This window comes from Amblyomma maculatum, chromosome 8 (assembly GCF_055883805.1).
Source record: "Amblyomma maculatum isolate TAMU_Amacu chromosome 8, ASM5588380v1, whole genome shotgun sequence".
NCBI lineage: Eukaryota > Metazoa > Arthropoda > Arachnida > Ixodida > Ixodidae > Amblyomma > Amblyomma maculatum.
Genome location: NC_139351.1, coordinates 36,323,796 through 36,347,153, shown reverse-complemented (window position 1 = coordinate 36,347,153; position 23,358 = coordinate 36,323,796). Strand labels below are relative to the sequence as shown.

Below are 23,358 nucleotides of genomic sequence, written 5' to 3'. Positions count from 1 at the left end.
GTTCATGTCTCAAGAGTAGACTGTTTTCTTTCCAAAATGAACTACTAATTAGCCCGTTCTTGCACCCTGGCTGTAAAGGCCAGGCATACATGTTGTATATGCAGCAGACCTTCAGGAAAACGTTTTCATAGAATAAAACCACCCGGACTTAGAATCAAAGCTTAGTGAATAGCTGGCACCCTTTTCGGGTAATTATCACCACTCTACGCCGTCAGATAACAAAGCCGACAATATGACTCGATATTTGACTTGCTGGAAGTCTTTTGATCCCAAAAATTTGATGTTAATGCTTCATTAACACGAGCGGGACATTTTTTTTCAGGCGCGGCTGCTACGCCCTATTTTGAAACAGCACATGCATGTTAGTTCTATAAAAGGTTCATCAAAAATCAGAATGTTACCAAAGCGAGAAAATTTAAACTGGTTCTACAAGTGCAATGCCTAGACTAACCACTGGGTGGTGCTATGTGCATAACATGTTGAAATCGGCAATTTAAAGCACCAATCTCTGGTGATAGATTTGAATAGATGTGGTAACGAAACAGTCAACATCACACCTACCATATTCTCTTCCATAGCTCTCTGCATTGTTCTCAATTTAAGGTGAACTCTCTTGGTTAGCCTCCACATTTCAGCCCTGTAGGGAGGTACAGGTAAGATGCAGCTGTTGTATACTTTCCTATTGAGCAATACCGGTAGACGGCTAGTCATAATCTGCGAGCACATGCCAAATGCGCTCCATCCCAGTCATATTCTTCCTGTTATTTCCCTCTCATGGTCCGGATCTACGTTTGCTACCAAGACATACATGACCGCCAGCAAAGAGGCCCAGCCAGCCCTGTGCAAAATGTTGAGACCACTCCATGCACTCACCTAGGCACAGGTGTTGAATGTCCACCTGGAGCCGCTGGATTTCGGGGACATTCTCCTGCTCTTTCTTCAGCTTGTTCTCAAACTGCAAAAGCGTCAACAGTCTTTGCAACCACGTGGTCACACAACTGGCATGGGGCTAGAACACCATTATGTGAGAAGTGATGTTTACTGACTTATATTCTTAAAGGCTCAAAAGGCGTCAATGCAAGATAAGCATGGTCATTGACACAGTATAAGCCTTAATTAATAAACTCTACAAAAAATTTAAGAATTATCCACATATCTACCCACTCAGTAAAAAATTTTTTATTTATGCCAGGAGAATTATTCAGAAACGTATTTCTCCAAGATGATTCAACCTATGCCATTAAATTTATTACGTCTTTTTGCATTCAGAGGGCATTGTCATTTATCTACACAGGTTCAGATAAAAAGCAAGGAGTCAGAGTCAGTGATGCTTTCTCCTTCTGTGCTAGGAGAAACAAATTGTCCTTATGGCTGCTTTAGTTACTGATTTTAGCGAGGAAAAGTCTGAACAAACGCACCTAAATTGCAAATGGTTAATATTTACCTGAAGCTCCTCCACCTCCCAACATAAGACAGTTGTGATTACTGATCTCGAGCCGGGCATCCTGAAGAGTGAAGTTGAATGGGCCTTAGCCAGCCTTGCTAAGAACAAAGCTAGCAGAATTGTTGGCATTCCAGCTGAGTTGTTTCAAAACCTCAACCATGACGCTGTTAACGTTCTGTATACATTATGTCAGCGAATTTGGACAACCCTGCAGTGGCCACAGGGTTGGAGGAGGTGTTTACATCCCCATTCCAAAGAAAGGCAGTGCCAAAGATTGTTCCAACTACCGCAAGATCGCGCTTATTTCGCATGCTAGCAAGGTGATGTTGAAAATCTTCCAAGGTAGGCTGCAGCAGTATGTTAATCGGGAGCTTCCGGACGTGCAAGCTGGGTTTCGCAAGGGCAGAGGTACTAGAGACCAGACTGCCAACCTTCGCTGGATCATGGAAAAAGCAAGAGAGTTCCAGAAACCCATCTACTTCTGCTTTATTGATTATGTGAAAGCGTTTGACTGCGTAGATCACAGCAGATTGTGGCAAGCTCTCCTAGAGATGGGAGTTCCAATTCACCTCATCTGTCTCCTCAGGAACCTGTATGAAGGGCAAGAAGCCACAGTCAGAACTGGGCATGGTCTTACTGATTGGTTTCCGATTGAGAATGGAGTGAGACAAGGCTGCATACTGTCGCCCTGCCTATTTAACCTATATGCTGAGTGCATCATGAGGAAGGCCGGTCTGGACGAGTCTTCAGCTGGAGTGAAGATTGCTGGGAAACGTATCAACCTTAGATATGCGGATGATACCACTTTAATGGCAGAAAGTGAAGTGGAACTCAAGAGACTTCTGATGCGTGCACAAAAAGAGAGTGAGAAGTTTGGGCTTAAACTGAACATTAAAAAGACAAAGATCATGGCGTCTTACCCTATCAAGTCCTGGAGTATCAAGGGAAAAGAAGTGGGAGCTGTGACAGATTTTCTCTTCTTGAGCTCCAAGATTACCCAGGAAGGAGACTGCAGCCATGAAATTAGGAGACGCCTGCTTCTGGGAAAGAGAGCCATGGCTAGCCTTGACCGCCTAGTAAAGAGCAGAGACATTACACTGCCAACCAAGATCCGTATAACTCGTGCTATGGTCTTTCCAGTTGTGATATATGGATGCGAGAGTTGGACTGTGAAGAAGGCTGACCGCCGAAGAATTGACGCGTTTGAATTGCAGTGCTGGTGGAGACTCTTGAGAGTTCCTTGGACGGCCAGAAGATCAAATTAGTCGATATTGTCGACCATAAACCCTGACTGCTGATAGGAGGGTAAAATTCTAAAGTTAAAGCTCAGCTACTTTGGCCATCTGATGAGAAGAGAGGAGTCGTTGGAGAAAGATTTGATTTTGGAAAAGGTTGAGGGTCACCGGAGAAGGGGTAGGCAGCGAACGCGATGGTTAGATGGCATCCTCGAGGCGCTGCAGATGAAGTTATGTGATGCTAGAAAGATAGTGAGAGACCGGAAAGCGTGGCGTGATATGGTCCATAGGATCACGAAAAGTCGGACATGACTGAACGGCTGAACTGAACTGAACCTCCACCTCTAAAAGGGTATGAACGTGATAGTGCGCGCACCTACCCGGCATATAGAGCCCAGCTCTAAGCAAGCCGGATGAACGTGCAAGCGTGGCCTAGGGGTAGCATGCCCAACTCGACACCCAAGAGCATCGGAAGGTTGATTCTCGTTCCACCTTCCCACATCTAAAACATGCTACCTGAGAGCAGCTCCTCACAACTTTCTAATATCATACAGACTCACTAAGTCGCACAAACCATCAAACAGCCAGTGCCAGCTGCCAGCTACCACCTGCCAGCACCCGTGCTTTTTCGCTCATAACACTGATGTGAATTCTGCATTTCTGGGCAACGAGGCCCTTAATGCTTTTGCGTTAAAACAAACTCAAGTTTATGCACGCAGCTTTATAACGACCTGCTACAGTAGTCGCGCAGTTTTTCTGGACTCCGAGAATTCAGACTTGCGGTATATCTTACTTCATTCAGGAATTCTCACGCCCTCCACAGGAGCGTGTACCTTTTCACAATCAATATTATTTTCGAACTTTGTGGAGTTCAACAGTTCAATTTTTTAGATTTAAATGCAGTCGAACCTCGATATAACGAAGTCCTACGTGCAGCCGAAAATTTTATTAAATCCCGAATTTCGTTACGTCGAGGTTGCTATGTTTTAGCTGCCCAAATGAAGTAACAGGTTTGTGGAACACTGCTGGGGACATGTAAATTACGAATTCAGGAAATAAGCAAGAAATTCTAGCAATAATAGCGCTAACAAGGACATCAGAAGTTAATTTGTATATCAGGAGTCCATAATGGGTGACAACAAACGAATGCAAATGCACAGTTTTTCTTCACGTGCGCAGAGCGAGCACAGCGCATAGTAGTGAAAGCCACTGCCAGATGTTGCCACTGGTATCATCATGATCATCCAATGTTTGCAAACGATGACGAGAGTGTATAAGAGTCTCTAGATCAGCTTATCAGGGGCCTTTAACGGGGACGCTGTCGTATTATAGTGAACTAGACTTAGTCGTATGTTTGCATCAGCCATGCAAGCGTGGCTACATGGCAATCTTTGTTCAGGCTTCATGTGCACATATCATATTTACTTGCATAAGAACCCCCCTCCCTCTTCCTGTTGCCATTAAAATATATATATATCTCTCTCCCTCCCACTTTTGCCACTTAGAACTTGAAAAGAAAAAAAATATAGTCGTTAACATGTCCCTCCGTTTCGCGCCGCCACTGTCCAGTGTATTACTTGACAGCACACGCCAAGGTGCTGCGCAGCGAGAACAGCACGGTGTGTCTCTTGGCGTTAGCTTTAGTGATAGGATGCAGGGGATGGGGCAAACTTGGCAGATAGCCAGCGGCCCTGAGAGGAGTGCCTGCGGTGGCCTGCTCAGCTCATCCTGTAGTGCAGACCTGGTTTTCAGTATGTTTTATTTCTCTGCTTTATCACGCAGCAATGGGGTGGGCACCGTCTGCTACCACAAAATCGTTGGAACGTGCGATAGCAGCCAGCACCTTTTGAAGGGAACGATGCCAAGTGCCGGCGTCATGATTGCGGGTGACCACGTGTTTTCTTTGATGATTGATGGCTGGGATGGACGGCTCGTAAAAAAAAAAGAAAAAGAAACCTCAACCTTTCCTGCGTACTGAACTCTCTCTTCAAACTCACGCGGATTTTTCTTGAAAAAAAAAAAAAAAGGAGGGTCTATTACACTAGTAAACACAGTATTTCCGGCTAGCGCTTTTTCGTCCTGACTGGCCAGTTACGCCATGGCATGACGCGTCCTAAAACTTTTGCACCGCGAGTTTTGTATGCACAGGATGGATTTCGTTTTGCTTGCAAATTCCAGACTGCTGGCAAAATTGGGGCGTAAAATGGCAGATGTAAAACGCAGTGTGTCAGGGCTTAAGTTTTAGTTCTCATCTGAGTGTCAAGGTGGCTACTGGTACAAGCATCGAGAGTGTGGCATAAAATTACTTTATTAAATCGCGAAAAAAAATTACATGGTTTTCAATGAGGAAGAGATTGGGAAATTAAAAAAATTTTTTACATTGAGAATTTCGTTACATTGAGGTTTGTTACAGTGTTTTGAGCAAAGGCCTATTTTTCAGCACAATATAAACACGAGCAGGCATAGTTGTCGCAATCGACCGGTTTTGCATGGCCATGAAAGGCGCCATCTTGGATTAAGTAGGACACACTAGCGTGGCTCTTTGCGCATTGTTGCCATTTGAACAGTTGCAATAACGGTACACTTTTCGTTGTCATCGCAGTGACCTACATAGAGCGTGCAATCATAGAGAGCATGAAACATGACCACCATCCACCATGGTGCGCCCGTGGGAAAGGGCAGGCAGGGGTCAGTTGAGGCTTTTGTTCGTTCCAATGGCTTTGCTGCTGTGAGTTCTATCTTACAGTAAAGTCGAACCCGATTATATCGAACCGGGATATATCGAATTTTGGTTATATCGAACTCACAGAATATCCCCTTGAAAATCCCATATAAAAGTATAGGAAAGCCGCTTCATATATCGAACTCAATTTCACCAGTCGTTCGATATATCGAACTCCACACCATGCACTGGAAAGTGTGCCTTCCCCAAAAACGATCATCACCCTTGGCCGTTTGCCGCGTGACGTTTTCAAGCCATGCGCGGAAGGAATGAGGGGACAGTTCGGCGACGGCTGGTCTGGGCAGCGCCGCGCCCATTCCCCAAAGGCACGCGCGCATCTGCAGTTATCCTTTCCCGCGCGCCAGTACACGACGTTTGCAAGACATGTGCGTGGATGTGCCCGTTCTTTTGCTGAGCTATCTCTTTCCTTCGGCACGAGCTTAAGCATGCGTCAAGCCAACTCAGCCTGTTTTCAGACAGACATCCAACGCTTTTTTCTGCGTGTGTTGCGAACACTCTGCGCGCGGCGGCTGACATGGCTACGGCGCCTGCGGACGTTAAGAAGCGGCAGATCTCCCCCTCTCTCTCTCTCTTTTTTTTTTGCGAGAGTCATTTATTCTTATCGCTGTGCTGTACACGGGGCGTAGCGTAAGATATGGCCGGCTGCGAACGTTAAAGAGCAGCAGGTTTTTTTTTTTTTTGGGGGGGGGGGTGTCGTTTATCCTTGCACGTATGAATCAACGAAAGCACGTGGTCAGCTGCGATCGTGACGCCCGCCCCAAGCGCGGCGCGATAAATGGAACCAGGCTTGTGCAATCAAGCCATCATGGGCACTATGCCAAGTTCGCTCCCCGCCACCGCCAGAGCTATCAAAAGATAAACGCGCCACCCCGCGCCGTGACGTTATCGCTGCGCAGCATCTTGGCACGCTGCCAAGAAATGAGCTGTGGATGAGACAACCGAAACGGAGTGGCGCGCCATCGACATGCAGCGAAAACGCTCACGATTTCTGCAGCGGCCACACAGAAACCTTGTTCCGAGCTGCCGCGGTGGCTCGAGCGGCGAGGGGGACGAAGTTCCAACAAGTTGGAAATTTTTCGCTCTGTCGCTGCCGCTCCTGGCTGAGATCGCTCAATCGCTTGCACGTGAGCGAGGTGGCCTTAACGCTTTTTTTTTTCTTTTTCCAAATTCTCGGGTGCAAGAGTGAAGGGTGGGTTTATTATGCGAGTGGGTTGATTACGCGACAAATACGGTATCGTTTTTTCGCATCGTAAGTGCCGTCACAAGCCAATTTCTGTATATCAAACTATTTCACGATCCCCTTCGAGTTCGATATATCCGGGTTCGACTGTATTTGCATCCATTCTTACTCGTGGAAACTGAATATTATTGCTTTGCACTGGGCATCCCTTCGTTCGCAGCATGAGCATAACCTGCCGGTTGCAGCTGCGTCACAGTTGTGAAGTGATGACATGATGAAACCATGACTGGCTTAGAAAGTCTAACTGAAGAGTTATAGTGGTTATAACTTAGCATGACCCGCTTCTGCGAGGCACCACTGTGCATGCGGAGATAGCCCTGAGTGAGCTGCATACCTCTCGGCAGCCAGCCCACGCACGTGCAACGTCAAAACCAATATCACACACACACACAACTGCGCCATTTTGATACAGCTGCATATTTGTGCTCTAAGTTAGGACACAAGCTTGAAAGTTGTTAAATTTGAGCCACGCTGCGCCAAAATGCCCCGACTAGCCAAAAACGACATTGTAGACACTGCAGCGAGCTTCACTGGCCATTCAGCTTAATTTTGAGATGCCGTTCTAACACCTAGTCACGTTTTTCTCTCTCGAGTCCACGCGCTGCCTCCGCTCTTCGAGTAAGCGTTGTGGTCTGAGGATGCTTCACCAGACGGGTTCGTGCAGTGAAGCCTCCGCATAATGCGATGGGGCCTTTTTTAACGAGGCGCCACTGCTACTGCACTACGAAGAGGGCTCTTGTGATTTTGGAGCAATACTTCAACTTTTAAGTGCTGCATGCTTTTAATGGGTGTAGTTTTTTATGTGGCTCTTGGAGGTATTTTGCAGGCAAGGTAGTTTTTATGCTGTCTCGTCGGTATACTCCCTTTAGCGTCGTCAGATAGTGTAAGAGGTGCATCAGTTAAGGCTTCTGTGTTTGTGCAAACATAACTTGAGATGGTACATACAAAATGTATTTCAGGCATCAGCAGGTCAGGAAACGCGCAGCAGCCTTAGATTTCGAATTCCAAAATGCCGCAGTGGAACCCAAGACTGCCAAAATTAACATCTACGGATGCTGGAACATCGAAATACAGTCGAACCCAGATATATCGACCCAGATAATTCCAATTTTGGCTACATTGAACTCATGAAATATCCCCTTAAAAATACCATGTAAAAGTATAGAAAAGCTGCGTCCCATATCAAACTCAATTTCACCAGAAGTTCGATATATCGAACTCTGCACCACGCATTGGACAGTGCGCCTTCCCCAAAGACGATCGCATCATCCTCGGCCGTTTGCCGCGTGACGGTTTCAAACCACACGCGAAAGTAATGAGGGTGCACAGTTCGGCGACGGCTGGTCTAGCGCAGCGCCACCCCCTTTACCCAAAGGCGCATGCATCTGCGGTGATCGCTGCTGTGCGCCAGCACGTGACGTTTGCAAGCCATGTGCGTGAAGGAACGAGAGGGAACCAATGCAGCCGCGGTGTTCGGGAGAAGGTAAACCCGATAGAGCGAAGTGCAAGGATGTGCCCATTCTTCTGACGAGCTTTATCTCTCCCCTTCCTCTCTTTCTCGGTCTTCGTTCGCAGCAGCACGCACTACGCATGTGCGAACAAGCCAGCTTAGCCTGTGGCAGACGCTTTCTTCGGCGTGTGTTGTGAACGCTCCACACGCGGTGGCTGATGGCGATGAGCGTCTCGTGTCATCATGCTGAACATGCGTAAGCTACTGCAGCTGCATACGCTAAGAAACAGTGGGCCTTTTTTTTTTTTTGTGGGAGTCGTTCACCTTGCCGTCGTGCTGAACGTGTGGCATAGCGTATGCTATGGCAGCTGCAGACGTTAAGAAACAGCAATTTGTTTTTTCTTTTAAAAGAGTCGTCCTTACTCGTGTTGCATGTGCGGTGCAGATTGCGGACGTAAAGAAGCAGCAGATTTTTTTTCTTTTTGCGAGAGTTGTCTATTCTTACATCTATGAATTAATGGTCAGCTGCAATCATAACACTAACTTTTAGCATTGTTCGCTTCAAAAGGCATTTCCAGCTATCACGCTTTCAAATGATTTTGTGGCAGTGGACTTTGCCCGCCCCAAGCACGGTGTGATAAATCAAAATAGGCTTGTGCAATCAAGCCATCAGGGGCACTCTGCTGAGTTCGCTCCCTGCCCCGGCAGGGTCTATCAAAAGTAGTCAATAGATAAACACGCTGTGACATCGCTGCATAGCATCTTGGCGCGCTGCCAATAAATGAGCTGTGGATGCGACGGTCGAAACGGAGGGACGTGCCACCGAGCTTTTTTTTTTTAGTTTTAAATTCTCGGGGGCCAAAGTGGGGTTGGGTTCATTATGCAAGTGGGTTAATTACGCGACAAATACAGTATCAATTTTCACGATTTCAAGCGGTGTGTCAAGCCGATTTCTGTATATTGAAGAGCATCCGCCTCGCATTCGGGAGGTACGGGGTTCGATCCCCAGTGCCGCCGGGTACCCACCGGTTTCCAGTGGGTACAAGATTTTCCCCCGGCCTGGTGCTCGGCTCTTCTGGGGTGAAATGCTTGGGAAAAAGGGGCCATGAACCAAAATGTTGGTTCAGCAAAAAATTGTAGTTAAAAAAAAAAAAAAAAAGGACGCACAAAAGTATCAAAGTTTTTTGATACAAATAAAACAAAAAATTTCAAAATACATATACGTTTTTTACAACAGGGACCAATGCAACATTGCAACAAATTCTATCTTTCTGTGTACAGTATTCGCTGAGTTAGGAGAGAAACCAGTAATTGAGGTCGACTACGCCGAGGTCGACCCCTGCCTGTCCTTTAGCGGAAAACACGACTACCTGCGGTGCCGGCGGCAAGTAATACGTACTACCCAAACAACGTTGTCACCCTGCAGATAACAGTAGTGATCTTCAGAACAGTGATCTCTTCCAACCAGCGCGCAGCAAAAACGAAAATTTTGGGGGAGCTAACGAGAAACTTATTGAGGCACGTTCCAGGTAGGTTTGACATAGTTTCGCTGTCAGTGCTAAAGTCTGAAGAGCTGACTTCGTCTTCCGAGTCACCACTGCTGCTGTTCGCATCCAAAAACGAGCTTTCCGATGCGTCAACTTTCGCGGAAACGCCCGTTTCCACACAGCAGGATGTTGATGCCATGATGTAAACAAGGAGTGTCGATCACCTGACTCCGGAGACCATCTGGACAGGCATGGCACGGTGGAAAAATTTAATCAAAAGCAATACTGAAAGAAGGGTTCCTCTATTTCCCATTGGATGACACCACTTGTCAAGGAGTGCACCGAAAGCGAGAAAATTCAAATCGTGAAACCATCGATAGTGGGCTATCGGTGGGAATAGGCGTGGACAGGAAAGTGTTAATGGCTCCAAAGTTTGAATTCATGCTACAAAGTGCAGTTTGTTTTTCCTATGAGCGGCCATAAATAAGAATTTACTGTTCCAAAACTAAGGTTCTGCTGCTTGAAAAAATTGCTACAGATCCAGTTTCAGCTGTTGCACCCCTGCTGGCGGTCGCGCCCGCCGTACTGCATCACACTAGCATGTGCACACAGAAGCAGGTCATAGAAGCAGATCGTGCTATGCAGTAGCTCCCTATCTCCCTATTATCAACATACGTATTTACTTGCATAATGCTCGCACTTTTTTTCACGGGAAATTGATGCTAAGTTGGGGGGTGTGATAATTATGCGGGGAAAATTTTGGAGCAAATGTTTTGGAGCACTAAAAGAAAATTTAAATAGGTGCGAATCGGGATTCTTAGGTTATCTATTGTAAATATAACCAAAACATTACTTTCAAGCAGAAGTTACCCTTGTTATAAAAGTACAGGGTCGGCAAAAGCACTAATTGCTAAAGCACTTTATTTACCACACGCAGCCTCATCATCACTCTCCGCGTTTCGTGGTATAATGCTCACAGCAGACCATACAGTTCTACTCTTGATCAAAGACTTGATCCGAGTCCGTGTTGACACTGCAATCGCTGTCTCCAGTAGCGTACTACGCAGAACTCATTGACGCCGAAGTGCCTGCTGGCAGCGCGGTTGCCACACTATAGCCCATACTCGAAAGCTTTCAGCTTAAAAGCAGCTGTATAACTTGCGTACCGCCCCACCGCAATGCGGCACCAAGAACACGGTGGACGGTGGAACAAAGCAAGTAACACGGACGGAATGAAGGAACAATGACAATGCCGAGACACGGAGAAATGGTGACGACTACGAGCATCATGGAGGTAAAAAAAAAAAAAAGACGAGCATAACCGATGATGATGCTGACGATCTACCCGAGCACGCTATCACCGCCTGGTAGCGCATGCACGCAACGAGGTCAGCTAGGTTCAGTAGCGCTCCAAAGATGACGCTTGTTACTACTAGCAGACGACTGTTGCGGTGGTAATATTGGCGGTGCGATGATTATGTGAGGAAAAGAATATCCAATTTTTGACGCCCAATGATGGGGGTGCAAGCATTATGCGAGTAAATACGGTATAAGTGATTCATAAAGAGCGGTGAAGTTTGTTATTTTAAAATAAATTTTTTGCAGAAAAATATTTTTTTTTCAGGTTCATGAAATATTTGAACTGTTAAATTATTTAGATCATTTACTGGGTCCCGCCAAGTTCAGAAAAATCAACAAAGCAGTTCTTGGGTGAGTTGGTGTTTTCAATGATTCATAACTACAGTACAAAAGACAGGACAGAGATGAAGAAGGGACACCACACAGCACTGACTCGAGAGTTGCGAGTCAGCGCTGTGTGGTGTCCCTTCTTCATCTGTGTCCTGTCTTTTGCGCTGTAGTTATGAATCTTCAAAAAATCAATCGGCAATTGTATCTGCACAGGTCTGCTGTAGTTATGAATCTTCAAAAAATCAATCGGCAATTGTATCTGCACAGGTCTGTAGTTCAGTAGGTGTCGCTCAAGGCAATGCTGGCTGCGATAACAGAGTGAGCGGATAGTTAAGATGCCTTACCTTGTGGCGCGATGCTGCCCTGTCGATGAGCAGAAAGCGACAGTCTTCCTGAACCAGGATCTTGGCGAGCCAGTAGGAGAGGCGGCCTGGACAATCACAGGAATCATGCGAGCTATAACATCGCACAAGCTACAAATAAGGAAGGGCAATTTCCACCACCTCACAGCACATGTGTTTGCATTCCATCTTGGTGGAAATACCTCTGAATCAGCAGCCAATACCCCCTCTGACAAAAGACATGCATGCCAAGTAAGCCACAAAGCAACTTATGCACAGCAACTAGCACAAGTAGTGTTAGTCGCAGGCAGCCGATATGCCTCGTTGTGTTGATGGATGGTGACAATGTTCACTGCTTAATGATATTATTTACCTGCTCCACGTCGGGCATGCTTTTAACATAAGGTTCATATTGTACAGCTGCACCTACAGAAGTGCATAAAATTCTCGTGCTGGCCATTGCAAGCAGAGCGAGAGAAATTAAAAGTGGAATGGAGGAAAAGCGCTGTTTTAAGTCCCCTGCACCCCACATAAAGGAAAAGGGCCCATTCAGACAAAGCACTCTGTTTGGAACAACATGAAACCATGTCTGATAGCCTCCGTTGGACAAACAGCAGAATACCGTGTGCCGGTTCTTATGTTTAGCTACACCGGTGGCTCAGCCGTCAAGTATACCTGCGTCCTCTTCTCGGCTGAACTGAAACATGCCGCCCCATCAATTCATAGGGCCTTCTGAAACCACTTTCCCCAAGGCGTTGCTTGCATTCTCATGCAACTGATCATGCAGTAGGTACGTGTTCTCGTGGAAAAAGATGAGGAAGACAAATTGCAAACCGCGAAGTGGGGAATAGCAATTGCAACTGCAAAACTGTGCTAGTGGCTAATGTCAAAGGCTAAAGTTCAGAATAACACTGCTTACTTCCGGTAGATTCACCTTTGGGTGCCTGATGTGGCATCTAACCTTTCAGTGAAGATCAGTGACGCGATTCTAAAGTCAAATTATAAATCCTTTTTGCTTGGATATCAGAGTGCTCAATCTAAAGTACCTGAGGCAAGATCTTCTCATTTCCACCATAACCTCATGACACATTTTGGTCAGTGGTGGGTACTTTCAATTTATGTAAATATTCTTTGCCGCATACAGAGATCTCCAGAAATATTTGTGTGCAGATGGCATGTCATTTCAATTCATCTGTATTTCCAACATTTCACAATGTTGATGGATTCCCTGACAAGAAGCCGTAACGACAGTTGATGGGGTGGGGGAGTCATCCACAGGCAGCACCAACAGCAACCACTGCAGTTGCTAGCAATGAAATTAAGCCTCTTTTTGTTCGCATGTAAAAATGAAAGATGAACCAAAGCACCATTAATATGCATGCGTTACACAGAAAGTAACATATCTATACATACAATAATACAGAAAACTACACAAAAACCACATCTTTACGTCCGAATGTTCTTTTTTTTGTGAATGGTTCAATGATTCAACTCGAAAATATTAACCATTGCTTGAAACCCCTCACCAGAGGGCTCAAAAAAGAATAATTTGCAGCTGAATACTAAAGAACCAGCGGACAATATTTGTCCCCCTATGACCTCTGACACTGCAATTACTATATTATTCCCAGCATTAGTACAGAATGGGTAAATGTGAAGAAATTTTTAGGTACTCGTTACAAAAGACACTGTTACAAGAGAGACTCAGTTATAAGAGACATTTGAAAATGGTTTGGCTGGTTCGTACAAGAGACATGGTTACAAGAGACACTTGGTTACTGAGGACAACTTTTGCAGGGCCCTGGAGTAAATTATTCTTTATTTAGAAGAGACACAACCCAGGTGCGCTCATGCAATGAAGCTGAAACATGCAAACTCATACATGATGCACTTCAGGCTCCCCTAGCTAAATTCTGTTCCATATCAAAGTCCTTTTTTGTTAAAATATGTCAGATACCGAGAAGGAGTGCCTCCTGTTTATTGGGAAGTCAAAACGACACCGCAGGCATTGCATTACGGTCACCTACGAAACAAATCAAAATGCATGAATGACATCCAGCATTTTTAACTCCTCGCTGTTAAAATTTGATCACAAGATGAAAGCTCAGAATCCCGATATCTTTCTCTTTGCGGACAATGCTTCTTGCAGCACCAAAGTTCTCGTGCTCAAAGCCACCAAAGTTAGTTTTTGCTACCAAACTCCACACCCTACCTTCAATCAATAGACAAAGGCATTATGCACTCAGTCAAGTTGCTGTACAAAACAAGGTTGGTAGAACGTCTGTAGCTCGACAGGCAGCAAGACAATAGTACAATAGTAATTGTTGCGAAGTTTGCTATTCAGATGATTTAAGGTGTCTGGAATGGCCTGAGAAGTGAAGCTGTGAAAAAATGTTTCAGAGAAGCAGGCTTTAAATGTGGTGGCATGATGTAAAAGGGCCCATATATGGATACTGTAGAAAGCTTCCTTGAAGAATCTTTTGAGGAATTCGTATCTGCAGATGTGGATCTTATGTGCTCCCGAAGAACTTACAGACTGCAATTCTCGTGCAATTAAATGGCATATGTGCCATAGAGGATGACTATGAAGACATTTCAGGGGAAGAGTGTCAGCATCTGAGGTTGACAAGCATGTAAGAGTGCTTCAAAGGTATTAGAGCAACAGGAAGGCATGTAATGCGAAGAGCTTTAGCTTCAGAATTAGGAAGGAATACACTCTGCACTCACAAAAGTACATACTTGTATGAATAACTTCTTTAATCTTTCCTGAACAATATCCTGTTATTGCGTGTAAATGCATTTATATGCTGATGTGCAGTAAACTGATCAACACAGTGCTTTTAGAATTTTTGGTTACAAGAGACATCTTTTTTGAGTCCCTTGAGTGTCTCTTGTAACGAGGTTTTACAGTATGTCATTTCAGGACAGTGTGTCATGGAGTGCTCACAAGTCGAAAATGTCAGATTAGTTATGCGTTGATTTCATACTGGCTCCAAACCTCACTCTCTTGCATGCTTTTCTATTGCCCTATCACTCACTGATTAATACTCCTCAGGAGACTATTGCTTGCATACACATTGGAAAAAAATCACTCACGGTCAGGAGTTACGCAAGCGAACAAGCGTAGTTTCAAACATAGTCTCTATATTAACCCGCACTGAAAAAGCTACTAGGCCTAGGCAAGCCAATTCTTAAGGAGTTGCTCATGAAGATGACAACCGAAGAAAATACTCAATTCAACTTTTTTTAAATACAGACAAGTATTCATTGGGCACATGTTGGAGGTACACAGAATTCAGTACATAGGTGAGGGTCAGAGGACTCTCACAGAACCCTTGAGTAGACCTCATTTACTTTTTTTAGAGGTTTGTTTACAGGTGTGGCGTTTGATAGCTTCTAATTGTGCCCACTAAATAATATATATTTGTCACATCTGTATAATAATTTCACTGCATCTGTGTGTATAATTTCACAACAGTGCTAGCAAATGAAATCTACTTCTCTGCGAGGCATTCTGAATGCCCCACTTGTCTGAGAAGTACAGTTGAACTTGAATATAACGAAGTTGACAAAAGTTCTCAATTTTTCGTTACATGCCGGTTTTGTATGAAGGCTCGAACGAATGATGCAGAAACGAAACCGAAAAGCTTCAGATATCAGTGAAGGTGAACTCTCCCTTCAGGCCTTTATTTTACAGTAAAAAACTGCGTAATCTCTGCTTGTTTCTGCGCGAGCGAAGGCACAACACGGCGCTCCATAGAAGCTAAATCATGTAATGCTCCTTCGTCGTCGCGCGAGCCGACAAATCGGCGCAATACGTCGATTGCGTTCATCACCTCCTTCGCGGTGGGCACGTGACACGGATCTGGCTCACAGGAACCATCATCACAGACATCAAGATTTTGCACGCTTTTGGTAAGTGCCTCATCATTCATTTCTTCCGTAGCTACGGCGGCGTTGTCGGCAAACAAAAAGTCGCTCAGGTCGACGTCGTCGGGGACACCACCTTTGCTGCGTAGTTCATCCCACGCTTCGGCCACATCGGATGAAGCTGAAGTCTCTTCTTCCTCGTCGTCGGCCCCAGCCTATGCGGTTTTTGTAATCCCTGCCTTCGTGAAGCACTTCTTAATAACTTCTGCCCTGACTTCTTGCCAGGAGGCAGCAAGCATTTCAATTGACTGATAAATATCAATCTTCAGCTCTCGTTTCAGACGGATGTTCAGAAGAAGCTTCTGTATCAGTCAGCGCCGGTAACAGCATTTAAAACTGCTGATTATTCCTTTGTTCAGCGGCTGTATTAGTGATGTGCAATTAGCCTGGAAGTAGTGCAGTTCGATGTGAGACAGCTGCAGGCCTTCAACATGGTGTGCAGCGCAATTGTCCAGAAGAAGGTAAACTTGACGGCCTTGCCGCTTGACATTCCGGTTGAAGTCTTTCAGCCATTCAGAAAATTTTGCCCGAGTTATCCACGCTTTAGTGTTCGCCATGTATTTCACAGGCATACGCTTCGTCCCCATAAAGCATCTGGGACGGGCATTTTTTGCCACAACTAGCGGGACTCGCTTGTCAGTACCGTCGAGGTTGGTGCACAGTACAACTGTTACGCGGAGTGTGCTCTGCTTTCCGCCGCGGCAGTCATCTCCTTTAAGTGCTAGCGTGCGGCCCGGAAGCATCTGATAAAAGAGAGTCGTCTCGTCGGCATTATAGATTTCAGCCGCTTCGAAGCGACTCAGTATTCCAGGAAGCGTGTCAGCCACTCATGAAGCAGCAGCATCGCTGTCTGCAGAGGCAGATTCGCCGTAGATGACTTTCCCGATGACATTGTGTCGGCTCTTGAAATCTTGTAGCCACCCATTGCTTGCTTTATCGGCTCTTGAAATCTTGTAGCCACCCATTGCTTGCTTTAAAGTCATCATGGCCCAAGATGCACGCAAAATCCTTCCCCTTCTCTTGTACCATCGCTCCGCTTATGGGCACATTCCTAGCTCGCGTGTCCAAAAACCACGTGAACACTGCCTGGTCCACATCATCATATGTTGACAGTTTCAATCTTTTCTTAGCCTTTGTTCCCAACTCCACAGCACTTCTAATCTTCTCTTCCGCACTCAAAATTGTTGACAGGGTGCTCGCTGGGATGTTGAAACGAGCGGCAACGTCCTTCTTTTTCTCACCCGCGGAGACCGCATTTAAAATGTAAGTTTGTCTTGAAATGACAACACTTCTTGTTTTCTGGTCGTTGAACTCATTACGACGAACTGACGCCACAGATACAAGCGGAGCCCCACGAATACAGGCAGAAAGGCTGGCCTAGCACTTCCGAAACACGTCGGGCGAACCAACACTGCAAATCCGCAGACACACGAGACGTGCACGAGACGCAGAACAACAGACAAGATGGCAAATGCACAACGTGCACAAAACTTGCATGTGCTACACGCACGTACAGTACCTACAAAGAAATCAACTGCAGCCACTAATGCCACCTGGTGTTGCACTACACTACCAACGCCTGAGGAGGCTGCTGCGTTAGCCACGAAGCAGCGCTAGAAAGTAATACTATCATCGTCATCCCCAATTTTGCTTGATTTCTGCGATTACAGGCGTTCACGTAGCTACTGGCTTCTTAGAATTCTAATATTCACAAAACTAATGCATTTCTTCGGCCAAATTTTCAGTAAAAGCTCAAAAAATAATGACTGATCAGCTTCGCGAATTCGTTACATCAAGGTTGACCGCCGCAACGCCTTCGTTACATAGAGGTAAAAAATACATAGGCTTCAATGGGTGTGGCATTGGAGAATTTAAAAACTTCGTTAAATTCAGGAATTTGTTACATAGAGGTTCGTTACATGCAGGTTCAACTGTATTCCACAGATGCGTTATTTGCTTCGAAGGCGTTTTGGAGCAAAACATCAGTGTACCGTTCAAATCTTACGTCGTGCACCTGCTTGCAATCAGTGTTCTGCTGTTGTGGCTATGGCCTGTGTGCTCACAAAGCCCAGGAGGCCTGCATTCTATCGCCTTTGCTCCAACATGCAGCTAGGCTTCCAACGCCAGAGAATTAAGGTAGAAGCTAGGCGTGTGCAAATATTTGAAATTTTCGAACACTGAATCAAATATTCTGATATTCGAACTGTTTGAATACCTTCACAAATGTTCGAATAATTTCGAATAGTTTTCGAATAACTGGCACAAAAGAACGCCTCGGTTACCTCTGGCCATTCTCTTGAAGGCAGCATCAGCTTCGAACACGCACAGCTTGCTGCCGCAATCAACCTAAACGAGAAGCACAAATCACTATTTTAGGGAACCTACAGGCTTCAGCGTGGCCGCGACACGGTCCATTCGTATGGAGACATTCATAATGCCGACCTTAAAGATTGGATATATCTCCAGTCGCGAAGGCCACTTCTTATAATCATGTCATAGCTCGCATGTCTCTAATCTGCCAAGAAGTGGCGCTACATGTTTATTCCCTGAAAATTTGATTCACTTTCATCATCAATAGTTGAGAATAAGTTTATTATGCGAGCTGTGCATGACATGAGAGTTGCATGAATGTTGTCAGCTCATACTCACACATCTCTCCACTATATATCTCCAGTCTCCTAGAGCCAGCTAGAGGGGAACACGCGAGCTAAGTGAGAAAGAATGAAAGTAGTGAAAGTTCATGAAACGAAGAGGACAATGAAGAGGACAATGAAGAGGTCGCGCGCTCGGCGATAGTTGGTTCGAAGAGCCAACAGTAGAAGAAGCGCCTCGGATATGCAGACGTAAGTCAGACGGAAGCGTCGCTCAGCCATTCGTAATCTCTGATATGTTGCATCATGCAATCTAGTTCACTAAATAAACAAGTTGAAATGTTATTGTAGTAGATAAAAACAAACAGCAACTGACAATGTGTGTAGAGATCAGTAGTTGCGCTCCCTAGAGAAGATCAGTGTTTCACCTTTTCCTGTCACATCTATTACTCCACGAGTTATAGCACCATACCGCAGCGCCGCCGCTATTGCTCTACTGCTCCTGCCCGCATGCCACAAATAAAACGGAACTATATGGTTCTGTTTCCGCTTGATGCTTTCTGTGCGCCGATCAACACCGCTGCTCCGACGCCACTGCTCCGACGCCTCTTGCTGCCTCATCATGAATGGAGGTGAAACAGCGACTACAACATGCCCAAAGAAACGCAGTGGTGTTTGGGCCTTTTACGAACATGTAAACGTAGGCTCGTCTCAGTGCGTCTTATGCGGAATGGCTTTCAAAACGCTAGCCAACACAATGACGCCTTTGATCAACCACCTGAGACAGCATTCAGGAGCCCGCAAAGAATACGAGAGCGGAGCGTCTGCTGCTCAGCAGCATTCTACATCAAAGACAAAAAAGGAAAGTGCTAGTTCATTTTTCAGGCCACAGCTGAGTCCTCAGAGCCCCCCCGCCAAGGCAATTAAATCATTTCTTTCAATGTAAACGGCTTGCATAGCTACTCTATTCTCGAAGAGCCAAGGTTTCAAGACCTGATGCGGTACACGGTACCCAAATACAAGGTCCCCTGTTGCCCGATGTTCTCGAGGACCGTCGTGCCTGAAATGTACAATGCTGTCGAAAGCTTCGCCCCCGAGAAGCTGAACAGCGTCATCAGCATGGATGTAGGCTCTGTCGCCATCACAACTGACGGCTGAACGTCGTGAGCTGGGGACAGTTACGTGGCTGTGACGTGCCACGTGCTGAGCGATGACTTCGTGCCTCACAGTTTTGTTCTTGCATGCCGTCACCTGTGTGCAAAACATACTGCAGAGAACCTACATTGTTTACTCATGGACATTTTGAAAGAGTGAGACATACCTGATGACTTTCCTTGCTATGTAGTGACTTACAATGCTCGAAACTTTGTGTCCACGATTGGGCCAACGCCATGGGTGCATGCTGCTTGTTTTGCGCACTCTGCAACTTTGTTTTCAGGACGCAAAGAAAGAAAGCAACGGATTCGCAAGCGTATGTGGAAAAGCACGGGCTATCGTTGAGCTCTACAAACGAAGCAGCAGTGCGAGAACAAGACTGCAAGAAATATGAAGGAGAATGCGCATTTAGGAGCCACTGGAGGTGATACAATATGTGCCAATAAGATGGAATGGTTAATACGCTATGCTAGCGCGCTTGCAAAAGCTGAAATCAGCTGCGACAGTAGGCTTGGCAGAAATAGATTCTGTTGACAACCTGAGCACTCTTGAATGGTGTCAAGTAGCAGCTTTCGTGTCAGTGCTGCAACTGATTGAAGAAGTCACTACCGCTGCTTGTTCCATGTCCCATCCAACAATGTCTCTTGTTATTCCCCTTGTTCACTGCATTCAGGTGCTGCTTTCTAAAGAGGCCAGTGGAGCTGAGGAGCTAGAGTTTTCAAGAAACCTCCTGAGGTCTGCGAAAGCAAGATTTCAAGGTACAGTTAAACCTCGATATAACGAAGTCGTAAAAATTGGCAGTTTACTTCGTTATAATGAAATTTCGCTGTATGGAAATTCTTTGTCTAGCATGCGGAAACGATACCTAAGCACTTGCCAGTTGTAAGGACTTTGTTTTTATTTCCTCTGAAAGTAATCCGTGACCTTTTGCATCTGCTTAGCTATCAGAAATGGCCTCACGCTGCGTTCATAGGCCCACAGGGATTGCATCGCTTCTTACTGTCCTGCTAAACTTGCGTAGCGCCGCAGCACGTCTATTGCGTCAAGCACTTCATGATTACTTGGGGCTTTGCCGTCTTCGGCGTCAGTGTCCCTGCCCGGGTCCTCCTGCGAAGGACCCAGGCAGTGACAAAGTGACGAAGAGTCGTAGAGAGGAGAATCGATGAATAGAGCAGGAAGCAACGTGCAAACAGCTGCTGCAGCAACGCACGTGGGGCAAAACGGGCAGCAAGCAGCGCACAAACAATGCCTGTGGAAGTGGCGGCCGTGCGAGAGCCATGAGAGAAAGGGATGACAGAGACGGGCATGCACGCTGACGCATTAGCCTCCGCAGACATGAGGAAGAGTTTCTTTGGATAGTAGCAAAGGGGTGAGTAGAGCAGGAATTGGAGGGGAGGGGGGGGGATACGGAGCCGCCGCTCTTTTCCATTTGTGACGAAGCAAACAGACATAGGGAAAAAAGAAAAAGCAGGAGGCGGGTTACTCTAGCGGCTTATCGCTTATCTCATGCTTGTAGGGAGCGAATGCCGAGCGCCCCGGGAGCCCGTCTGCGTGAGTTACCCAAGTCTCGTGCGCTGCCAACGCTTTCCCTTTGGCCGTCGTCTCCTCTGCGAAATCTTCGTCCTTACGGGTAAAATTTATTTGTCTGAAGATTTCGTTGTAATGAAATTACAGAAGCATTTACATCATTATATCGAGGATTTCGTTATACTGAAGTTCGTTATACTCTCATTTCAAGGATGTCTGCAACGACCAGCAAGAAAAGGGGCACATGCAGTCCCTCTTGTTTTCAATACTTCAGGAACAGGAAGAGTCAAGGCTGTTAGTTTGGCTCACAAGAAACTTCTGCACAAGAGCGGACGGATTGGATAGAACAGTCATCCGTTTGGGGAGTGTTTAAAGGTCAACTCCGGTGGTTTTTCCGACATTTTCTGTTTTTGGTTGAATTACATTCCTCGGCACGTCCTGACTCCAACACAAAAAAACGTTTTTCGAAATTTCAATTAGAAGTATTTTTAAAAAGGAAAAACAGCAAATTGAAACCGAAACTGCTTTCACGGCCAGAAACGACGTCCCACTTGACGAAATGGTGACGTCACCCTCAGTATTAGAAAAACATTCGTACGTGTGCTGGATGGTGAAAATAACGTATGGAAATCATGAAGCATTGCATAAAATGTCTGAGGTAGTTCAATATCATCATCATCATCAGCCTGATTATACCCACTGCAGGGCGAAGGCCTCTCCCATATTTCTCCACTTAACCCGGTTCTGTGCTAGCTGCATCCACTTGACCCCTGCGAACTTCTTAATCTCATCCGCCCACCTAACTTTCTGCCGCCCCCTGCTACGCTTTCCTTCCCTTGGAATCTAGTTTGTTACCCTCAGCGACCATCGGTTATCCTCTCTTCGCACTACATGTCCTGTCCATGTCCATTTCTTCTTCTTAATTTCTAATAGAATGTCGGTAACTTGAGTTATTTCTCTGACCCACTCTGCACGCTTTCTATCTCTTATTGTTACCCCTACCATTTTTCGTTCCGTAGCCCTCTGGGTTGTCCTCAACTTAAGTAGAAATCTCTTGGCTAGCCTCCACGTTTCAGCCCCATAGGTGAGTACAGGCAAGATGCAACTGTTGTATACTTTCCTCTTGAGCAATACCGGTAAGCTGCTAGTCATAATCAGCGAGTGCTTGCCAAATGCGCTCCATCCCAATCGTATTCTTCTTGTTATGTCCTTTTCGTGGTTCAATATAAGCCTCACAATTTCATAATCATGCGGGAAGTGGACAGTAACGCCGGTATACTGTTTGTGACGTCAGAAACTCAGTGTTGCCAGCAGAAATAGTCTCAACTTCAGCCATGAAAACAGCATATCTTAAAGTCGTGTTGCGCGCGAACGGATTATCGTACGGCGCCCAAATTTTGTAAAATGAGTCAGGACGGAGAGGAGAATCTACAGTAAAATTTTTATTAGAATATTCGAATGTAAAAAAACCTCCAGAGTTGCCCTTTAATACCTTGGTATCAAAACACAAATAAAACCCTTGTTTTTTGATGCAAGAAATATCCGACTATCTCCAGTCCCCAGCATTGCCTCATGATAGCAGTCCATTTCAGTGGTAGCAAACAGAAGGAAAAATCAAGTATGGAGCTTTTGCAACCATGGCCAGACAGTACCTTGCCATTCCGGCTACTCAGGTGGCAAGCAAGAGACTCTTCTCATTTTGCTCTAACACAGTAACTTGCCGGCGGGAATCACTTTTCCGTACATTTTCAAACAGACCTGTTGCGCAATTTTACAGTCCTGAACCATGTGTTGGTGAATATCCCTAGTTACATTATGAAGCCCAAGACTGCCTTTGCTTTGTTCCAATAGTTAAAAACACCCTTAATACATACAGTGCTGCCGTTGGAACATGCCCAGTCTTTCATATACAGTAAAATCGCGTTACAAGAGACAGTCGGTTATTAAATACACTTGAAAATGGTTTGGTTGGTTTTCCTATGTTTGCCATGTTAACAACATTGCATGCAAGAGACACGGTTAAAAGAGACACTCTTTTACTAAAAACAACTTTTGCAGGCCCCTAAAGTAATTTCACCACTAGTTATAAGAGACACAATTAACCCAGGTACACTCATATAACGCAGCTGACTCGTACCAACTCATATGTGCGGCAGTTTAGATTTCCTTAATTAAATTTTGTTCCATATCAGTGTGTTTTGTTGCAATATGTCAGGAACCAAGAAGGAGTGCTTCCTCTTTACTGAGAAGTCAAAATGTCCCTGTTGCTTCAGTCACACAGGAATGTGATGACAGTGGCTGAAACAATGGGGATATTTTGACTTCCCAGTCAAAAGGAGGCACTCCTTGTTGATTCCTGACATATTGCAACAAAACAGGACACTGATACGGAACAGAATTTAGGTAAGAGTACCTAAACTGCCACACATACGAGTTGATAGGAATTTTTGCTTATAAGAGACTTTGGTTACAAGACACACCTTTTTGGGTTCCCTTGAGTGGCCCTTGTAATGAGGTTTTACTGTA

The 23,358-nt window shown here is 45.5% G+C and overlaps 1 protein-coding gene across 1 annotated transcript in view; it reads right to left on the bottom strand.

Annotated features, from left to right (window-relative positions):
* The window catches only part of LOC146180981 (tRNA:m(4)X modification enzyme TRM13 homolog), a 94,246-nt gene that overhangs the window by 33,285 nt on the left and 37,603 nt on the right, over positions 1 to 23,358 (bottom strand). The window contains exons 8-9 of the mRNA XM_084576210.1: positions 11,633 to 11,718; positions 874 to 955 (exon numbers count right to left, since the gene is read on the bottom strand). Of these exons, the coding sequence (XP_084432336.1) occupies positions 874 to 955; positions 11,633 to 11,718 (168 nt within the window). The remainder of the gene's footprint in view (positions 1 to 873; positions 956 to 11,632; positions 11,719 to 23,358) is intronic.